Raw genomic sequence first — 8,446 nt, 5'->3', positions numbered from 1 at the left:
GGCTGTGTCAGGGCTCTGTCTCTCCCACAGGACACACCCGGGGGACACTGGGGACCATCAGCTGTCCCTTTCCACAGTGTGACACCCCTGCAGGGTGTGGGCTCTGTCCCATCCACAGGACACACCCCGGGGGACACTGGGGGCTGTCAGCTGTCCCTTTTCCCCCATGTGACACCCTGCAGGGTGTGGGCTGTGTCAGGGCTCTGTCCCACCCACAGGACACACCCGGGGAACACTGGGGACCGTCAGCTGTCCCTAACCCCCCATGTGACACCCCTTGGGGGGTGTGGGCTCTGTCCCTCCCACAGGACACACCCGGGGGACACTGAGGGCTGTCAGTTGTCCCTTTCCACAATGTGACACCCCCTGGGGGCAGTGGGCTCTGCCCCTCCCACAGGACACACCCGGGGGACACTGGGGGCTGTCAGCTGTCCCTTTCCACAATGTGACACCCCTTGGGGGCAGTGGGCTCTGTCCCATCCACAGGACACACCTGGGGGACACTGGGGGCTGTAAGTGTCCCCTCCCCACAATGTGACACCCCTTGGGGGGTGTGGGCTCTGTCAGGGCTCTGTCCCTCCCACAGGACACACCCGGGGGACACTGGGGACTGTCAGCTGTCCCTCCCCACAATGTGACACCCCTTGGGGGCAGTGGTCTCTGTCCCATCCACAGGACACACCCGGGGGACACTGGGGGCTGTCAGCTGTCCCTGTCCCCCCGTGTGACACCCTGCAGGGTGTGGGCTCTGTCCCTCCCACAGGACACACCTGCGGGCTGTCAGCTGCCCCTAACCCCCCACGCGACACCCCCTCACCCCAAATCACGCCGGGCCCCGCTGCGGGGCGGGGGCGCCGCCGCCGTTTATTCCCCTGGCGCGGCGGGCAGCGGCTCGTAGGCGTCCATGTGCGCCCGGACGCTGCGCGCCACCTCCTCGGCCGTGCGGGAGCGGCCGTAGCAGTCCCGGAGGATCCCGTCGGGATCCACGAGGAACGTCAGCACCGAGTGATCCACCACGTAATCCCCGTCGGCGTCGCGGGGCCCGGCGCTGACGTAGACGCGGAAGGCGGCGGCCGCGGCCCGCACCTGCTCGGCGGTGCCGGTGAGCCCCACGAGGCGCGGGTGGAAGTCCCGCAGGTAGCGCGCCAGCGCCGCCGCGTCGTCGCGCTCGGGGTCCACGGTGACGAAGAGCGGCTGCAGCGGCGGCAGCGCCGGGTCGCGCTCCAGCAGCTCCACGGCGCGGCTCAGCTTCTGCAGCTCCTCGGGGCACACGTCCGGGCAGTGCGTGAAGCCGAAGTAGAGCAGCACCCAGCGGCCCAGGAAATCCGCCTTGCTCCGCGCCGCTCCGCCCGTGTCGCGCAGCTGGAAGTCGCCCTGGCCCAGCGCCAGCCGCCGGAGCTGCTCCAGGCGGAGGGCGCGCCGCCGCCGCTCCTTCTCGTGCCGCAGGTACAGCCAGCCCGCCGCCGCCGCGCCCGCCACCGCGCCCGCCACCGCCAGGCGCCGCCGCAGCGGCAGCCGCGGGGCGCCGGGGGCAGCGGCCAGGCGGCGCGGGGCGGGCCGAGGCACCGGGCACCGGCACGGGCACAGCCGCGGGATGGGGCGCAGCGACCGCAGCATGGCCGGGGCTCTGCGCGGGGCACGGCCGGGGCTCAGGGGGCCGCGGCTGCCCCGGCGGCCACCGGCCCGGGGAGGGCTTGAGCCTCAGCCCTGGGCCACGAGTGCCCCCCGAGCCCTCACCCCACACCTTGGACCCCTACTCTGTGCCACGAGTGCCCCCTGACCCCTCATCCCATCCCTTAGACCCCAAATGACCCCTGAGCCGTCGCCCCACGCCTTGGACCCCAACCCTGTGCCCCAAGTGCCCCCTGAACCCTGATCCCACCCCTTAGACCCCAACCCTGTCCCCTAAAAGCCCCCTGACCCCTCACCCAGCCCCTTGGACCCCAACCCTGTGCCCCAAATGCCTCCTAACCCCTCATCCCACCTCTCCCGATGCTCTTGGGCCCCAACCCTGTGCCCCAAGTGCCCCCTGAACCCTGATCCCACCCCTTAGACCCCAACCCTGTCCCCTAAAAGCCCCCTGACCCCTCACCCAGCCCCTTGGACCCCACCCTGTGCCCCAAGTGCCCCCTGAGCCCTCATCTCAGCTCTCCTAATGCACTTGGACCCCCCACTCTTCTCCCCAAATACCCCTTGCCCCCCTGCTGCTCCTGGACCCCAACCCTGTCCCCTAAAAGCCCCCTGACCCCTCAGCCCACCCCTTGGACCCCCACCCTGTTCCCCAAATGCCTCTTACCCCCTACCCAATACCCTGCTGCTCTTGGACCCCCACCCTGTGCCCCAAATGCCCCCTGACCCCTCACCCCACCCCTTGGACCCCCACCCTGTGCCCCAAATGCCCCCTGACCCCTCACCCCACCCCTTGGACCCCAACCCTGTGCCCCAAATGCCCCCTGACCCCTCACCCCGCCCCTTGGACCCCCACCCTGTTCCCCAAATGCCCCTTGCCCCCTACCCAATACCCTGCTGCTCTTGGACCCCAACCCTGTCCCCTAAAAGCCCCCTGACCCCTCACCCCACCCCTTCGACCCCCACCCTGTGCCCCAAAAGCCCCCTGACCCCTCAGCCCACCCCTTGGACCCCACCCTGTGCCCCAGTTCCAGCAGTCCCGCTGACCTTTGACCTCTGCCCGGTGACCCCGCGCCCCGTCCGCCGCCGCTCCCGCCCGCGCCGCCGCCGCCGGAACCGGAAGTACCGATAGGAGGCGGGGCCACGGCGAAATAGGGCGTGGCTATATAGTGCGCGCCAAATGTGGGCGGGGGCGTGGTCCAAACGACAGGGGCGTGGTCAACGCGAGGGGCGTGGCCGGCCCACAGCGCACTCCCCCCTTCCACCACTGGGTGGCGCCACCGCGCCGCAGCCCTCAGAACCGTGTGTGGGGGGGGGTGAATCGCGACACGGCCCCGACATCGCGACCTTTGCCGTTTATTGTGAGTCCCGGCACGGCCCGGGGAGGCCTCCCGAGGGCACGATGGTCTCGGCCACCAGCGGCGGCGGCTCGCGGGGGGGCTCCGGGCCGAGGCACAGCGCGCCCTGCAGCTCGCGGCGGCCCTGCGCGCCGAGGGTCCCCTCGTGGTGCAGCCGCAGCCAGGGCTGGCCTGAGGGAGGGGGACACCGGGGTCACCGGGGGCTCTGATCCCCCCAAATATCCCCCAACCGGGACTGGCCTGAGGGAGGGGGACACCGGGGTCACCGGGGGCTCTGATCCCCCCAAATATCCCCCAAACCGGGACTGGCCTGAGGGAGGGGGACACCGGGGTCACCGGGGGCTCTGATCCCCCCAAATATCCCCCAAACCGGGCTCTCCTGAGGGAGGGGGACACGGGGATTATCGGGGGGCTCTGATTCCTCCATATCCCCCAAACCGGGGCTCTCCTGAGGGAGGGGGACACCGGGGTTATCGGGGGCTCTGATCCCCCCAAATATCCCCCAAACCGGGGCTCTCCTAAGGGAGGGGGACACGGGGGGCTCTGAACCCCCCCATATCCTCCCAGCCGGGGCTGGCCTGAGGGAGGGGGACACCGGGGTTATCGGGGGCTCTGATCCCCCCAAATATCCCCCAACCGGGGCTGGCCTGAGGGAGGGGGACACGGGGCTTAACGGGGGGCTCTGATCCCCCCCATATCCCCCCAACCGGGGCTGGCCTGAGGGAGGGGGACACGGGGCTTAACGGGGGGCTCTGATCCCCCCCTATCCCCCCAGCCGGGGCTGGCCTGGGTTGGGGCACACGGGGATGATCGTGGGGCACACGGGGGTTTCGGGGGTCCCCCTCACCTGCCCGCAGGTGCTGCCCGGTGCCCACCAGCAGCTCGGCGCCCACGCGGGGGTTCACGGGGTCCCCGGCCCGCGAGCGGCCCGCGCCCAGGCGGTGCAGGACCCGCGCCAGGGGCAGCGCCCGCACCTGCTGCACCCAGCCTGGGGGAAAAGGGGGCAGGGACACGGGGTGTCAGGGACATGGGGGTGTCAGGGGTATGGGGGGTGTCAGGGACATGGGGGTGTCAGGGACATGGGGGTGTCAGGGGTATGGGGGGTGTCAGGGACATGGGGGTGTCAGGGACATGGGGGTGTCAGGGGTATGGGGGGGTGTCAGGGACACGGGGGGTGTCAGGGGTATGGGGTTGTCAGGGGTATGGGGGGTGTCAGGGACACGGGGTGTCAGGGACATGGAGGGGTATCAGGGACATGGGGTTGTCAGGGACACGGGGTTGTCAGGGGTATGGGGATGTCAGGGACATTGGGGTGTCAGGGGTATGGGGGGGTGTCAGGGACACGGGGTGTCAGGGACATGGGGGTGTCAGGGACATGGGGGTTGTCAGGGACATAGGGGTGTCAGGGACATGGGGGTGTCAGGGACATTGGGGTGTCAGGGACATGGGGGCTATCAGGGACATGGGGTTGTCAGGGACATGGGGGTGTCAGGGACACGGGGGGTGTCAGGGACATGGGGGTGTCAGGGACATGGGGTTGTCAGGGACATGGGGGTGTCAGGGACATGGGGGTGTCAGGGACACGGGGGGTGTCAGGGACATGGGGGTGTCAGGGGTATGGGGGGTGTCAGGGACATGGGGATGTCAGGGACACGGGGGGTGTCAGGGACATGGGGGTGTCAGGGACATGGGGGTGTCAGGGACACGGGGGACACGGGGGCGAGACCCCAACCTGGGAGGAGAATGGGAGGGGCAGGGACTTGTCAGTCCAGCTGGGTCAGGATATTGGTATCGCCCGGGGACATGGAGGGACACAGCGGGGACAGCCTGGGGATGTGGGGCAGGGGGCACAGGTGAGGACCCCCAGAACACGGGATTGGGATCAGGGACCCTCGAGGCACAGCGTATGGGGCAGGGGGGTTTGGGGACCCCCAAGCACAGAGGATGAGGGTGCAGGTGAGGACTCCCAAGGTGGGGGGAATAATCCAGGGGAGCCTTGAGCATCCCAGAGAGGGGCGAGGGGATGGCGACGGATGGGGGCAGTGGGAATGGGGGGACCCTCAGCCCCCCGGAGGGGCACGGGGTGAAGGGGGAGTGGGGGGTTTGGGGTGGGGCCCCCCCATACCTTCCTGCGGCGCAGGCAGCTCCTCGCAGACCTTGGCCTCGCCCAGGAGCTGGCGGCGCTGGGCGGGGGTCCCGGCACAGAGACCCCGGGCGGTGTCGGGGGGCACCCCCTGCGCCCCCAGCATGGCCTCGAACGCGCCCAGGGCCGAGCCATCGTCCAGAGCCCGGGCCAGGCGCTCGCGGCCCTGCTCGGCCCCCTGCTCCATCCCGCACTGCCACAGCAGCACCCCGCCTGCGCCCCAAACCGGGACACGGGCTGGGACCCCCCTCACCCCAAACACCGCCCCACAGCCCCCTGCTCCATCCCGCACTGCCACAGCAGCACCCCGCCTGCGCCCCAAACCGGGACACGGGCTGGGACCCCCACAGGGACCCCCACTCCTGGGGAGCCCCACACCCTGCCCCACTGCCCCTCTGCGCCCCCACCCCTGCTCGGGACAGGGAGGAGGGGCAGGGGGAAGGGGAGGGGGACAGAGACCCCAGGAGGGGCTTAGGAAGGGACAGAGAGTGTGGGAGGGGACCCCGGGATTGGGGGGTCAGGACTGGACACAGGACGCGTGTCTGCAGACCCTGGCCCCCTCCCTTATCCCCCCGTGTCACCCCGTGTCCCCCCGTGTCCCCCCGTGTCACCCCACTGACCCAGGGCGGTGACCAGGTGTCGCAGGTCGGGGGGGCCGCCCCCTGCCCGTGTCCCCCCGTGTCCCCCCGTGTCCCCCCGTGTCACCCCACTGACCCAGGGCGGTGACCAGGTGTCGCAGGTCGGGGGGGCCGGCCCCCCCCAGGCACTCCAGCGCCTCCAGCACCTCGAGCGCGTTGCCCACGGCGCGGCCCAGCGGCTGCTCCATGCGGGTCAGCAGGGCCGCGGTGCGGATGCCCAGGTGTGCGCCCACCTCCACCTGCGCGGGGACACGCACCGGGGTGGCGGGGACAGCGGGCGGGGAGAGCTGCCAAGGACGGGGACAGCGGGCAGGGATGGGGATGGGCAGGGACAACAGGCGGGGACAGTGGGCAGGGACAGAGACAGGGCAGGGATGGGGACAAGCAGGGACAGGGACAGCGGGCAGGGACAGGCAGGGGCAGTGGGAAGGAGAACAGACAGGGACAAGGGACAGCAGGCAGGGACAGAGACGGCACACGTGGGGACAGGGACAGCCAGGGGAAGGAGCAGGAGCAGGGACAGCGGGAATGGCCCGGGACAGCAGGCAGGCAGAGACAGCAGGAACAGGGACAGTGGGAGGGGACAGCGGGCAGGGGTCCCGGGGGTCCCCGAGCTCTCACCAGGCTCTGCGCCAGCTCCCGCGCGCTCTCCTGGGTGGGGAACAGAGCTGCCTCCCCGAACTTGACATCGAGCACCAGCGCCGAGAGCCGCTCCGCCGCCTTCTTGCTGAGGATGGAGGCTGGGCCGGGCGGCGGGGGTCACCGCCCGCGCCCCTCCCCGTGCCCCGCGGGTCCCCGTGTCCCCGCGTGCCCGTACCGGTGATGAGGGGCAGGCTGTCCACGGTGGCCGTGACGTCGCGCAGCCCGTAGAGCACCCGGTCCGCGGGCACCAGCTCCGCGCTCTGCCCCACGATGCAGCAGCCCACCCGCGCCAGGATGTGCTGCATCTGCGGGCACCGGTGTCCCGGTGGCACCCCGGCGACACCCCGGCGACACCCCGGTGACAGCCACACAACCCAAGGGCACCACCCCCCATCTTCTCCTGCACCATTTTGGGAGCCCACGAGAACCCAGAACCCGCTGGCGGCTGTACCCCATCAGTAGCCCATGGCATCACGCCCTCTTCGGACCCCTTGGACACCCCACTGTCACCCCACACCCCATGGACACCCCGCCGGCGCCCCAGTGAGACCCCGTCATCACCCCACTGTCACCCCCCCACCCTTCTGGAGCCGCCCAGCCCGGTTCCTGCAGGGTGTGAGGGTGTCCGTGGTGCCCCCGTCCCTCACCCGTCACCCCCCGTCCGTCACCTCCTCGGGGCTCTGGGAGACGCGAAATCCGGGAACGGCCTCCAGCTTGTCCAGGGTGCCCCCGGTGTGGCCCAGCCCGCGCCCGCTGATCATGGGCACCTGGGGGGGGGGACACAGGTGGGCGCAGGGGCCCGGGCACCCCCCCAATCCCTGCCCCACCCCCGGGTCCCCCTCACCTTGCAGCCGCAGGCGGCCAGCGCGGGGGCCAGGGCCAGGCTGACCTTGTCCCCAACGCCACCGGTTGAGTGCTTGTCCACCACCAGCCCGTGCCAGGCGGGCGGCCAGGCCAGCGTCCGGCCTGAGCTGGCCATGGCCTGGGTCAGGGCCAGTGTCTCACCCGCGTCCATGCCCCGCAGCCGGATGGCCATCAGCATGGCACCTGCGGTGACGGCGGCCGGCCTCGTGTCACCTCCCCGCTCCCCTCCCCTGTTCCCAGCCTGACCCGTGCCCCGCAGACAGACGCCACCTGCATGGCACCCGGGGACACGCGGGGCCACCTCAGTGCCCTCCCCAGGACCCCCGCCCAGCCGCGTCCCCTGCCCGTGACCCTCTGCCATGTCCTGGAGCCCCTCTCTTGTTCTCCCAGGGTGGTCCCCCAGCCGTGTCGCCTGCCCAGGACCCCCGGCACATCCCGGGGTTTCCATTGCTGTTCCCTCCCACTGCTGGCGCCCCCCTGCCCCGGCGCCCCCTGTGCCCGTGTCCCCTCGGCTCTGCCCGTGCTCCCCACCACGTCCCCGTCCCGTTGGCTTGTCCCCGGCCGTGTCGCCCCTCACGCCCCCTCCGCTGCCCTCCCGCCGCCGGGGTGTCCCCGCACCCCTCCCGCCCGCACCGATCTGTCCCTGCTGCGCGGTGCCCTCGGTGACGCCGCGCACGAAGCTCCGGATCTCGGCGTCCTCCAGGCGCTCCCCGTCCCGCTTCTTGCGGATCAGGGTCGGCAGAGGGGTCGGGGCGTCCATCCCTGTCCCGGACAGCTGGCACTCCGGTTTGGGACAGCTGGCACCGCGATTTGGGCCGGCCGGCGCCCCGAAGTGGCACCGATGGCACCCGAGCCCGCACGGCCGCGCCCCGGTTGCTCAGAGCCGCAACCCCGGGCCCACGCGGCCGCGCCCGGCTTCCCGCACGGCCGCGCCTCCCCCGGAGCTGCCGGGACCTGCCCGTGCCCGGCCTGGCCCCGTGCTCGGCCTGGCCCCGTGCCCCGTGCCCGCTGCCCACAGGCGGCTCCGGCCCGCGGACTCTGAGCCCGGGGCAACGAGCGGGGCACGAGAGAGGCCGCGGCGCGGGGTGACCCGGAGGTGGCACGGGGGGGTGACACGAGGGGTGGCCCCCCGGGTCCCTCATTCGCCGTGGACACTCGCAGGTGATGCCCTG

At 71.5% G+C, this 8,446-nt stretch overlaps 2 protein-coding genes across 2 annotated transcripts; both read right to left on the bottom strand.

Moving 5' to 3' along the window:
* Positions 1 to 834: 834 nt before the first annotated feature.
* Positions 835 to 2,739, bottom strand: LOC128788257 (protein SCO2 homolog, mitochondrial). Its single transcript, XM_053943185.1, has 2 exons — positions 2,677 to 2,739; positions 835 to 1,627 (listed from the first exon to the last, which is right to left on the bottom strand). Exon 2 carries the CDS (start codon positions 1,615 to 1,617, stop codon positions 865 to 867), a length of 753 nt encoding a protein of 250 aa, XP_053799160.1. The 5' UTR covers positions 1,618 to 1,627; positions 2,677 to 2,739; the 3' UTR covers positions 835 to 864.
* A 216-nt stretch (positions 2,740 to 2,955) lies between these two features.
* Positions 2,956 to 8,175, bottom strand: TYMP (thymidine phosphorylase). The gene is made up of 9 exons (XM_053943217.1): positions 7,908 to 8,175; positions 7,255 to 7,457; positions 7,079 to 7,177; positions 6,586 to 6,715; positions 6,390 to 6,508; positions 5,845 to 6,007; positions 5,113 to 5,343; positions 3,835 to 3,975; positions 2,956 to 3,158 (listed from the first exon to the last, which is right to left on the bottom strand). The coding sequence occupies exons 1-9, from the start codon at positions 8,032 to 8,034 to the stop codon at positions 2,986 to 2,988; spliced, it is 1,386 nt and encodes a 461-aa protein (XP_053799192.1). The 5' UTR covers positions 8,035 to 8,175; the 3' UTR covers positions 2,956 to 2,985.
* Between the last annotated feature and the right edge of the window lie 271 nt (positions 8,176 to 8,446).

The sequence above is a fragment of the Vidua chalybeata genome, chromosome 5 (assembly GCF_026979565.1).
Source record: "Vidua chalybeata isolate OUT-0048 chromosome 5, bVidCha1 merged haplotype, whole genome shotgun sequence".
Classification (NCBI taxonomy): domain Eukaryota; kingdom Metazoa; phylum Chordata; class Aves; order Passeriformes; family Viduidae; genus Vidua; species Vidua chalybeata.
Note: the sequence above shows the minus strand (reverse complement) of the source record. Positions and strands in the feature narration are given on the sequence as shown.

Coding starts and splice junctions, on each gene's coding strand:
- TYMP (XM_053943217.1), bottom strand. CDS start 8,034: ATGGACGCCCCGACCCCTCTGCCGACCCTGATCCGCAAGAAGCGGGAC. Junction 7,458..7,907: donor CGCGCAGCAGGGACAGATCG/GTGCGGGCGGGA, acceptor CCGTCACCGCAG/GTGCCATGCTGATGGCCATC. Junction 5,344..5,844: donor ACACCTGGTCACCGCCCTGG/GTCAGTGGGGTG, acceptor TTTGGGGCGCAG/GCGGGGTGCTGCTGTGGCAG.
- LOC128788257 (XM_053943185.1), bottom strand. CDS start 1,617: ATGCTGCGGTCGCTGCGCCCCATCCCGCGGCTGTGCCCGTGCCGGTGC.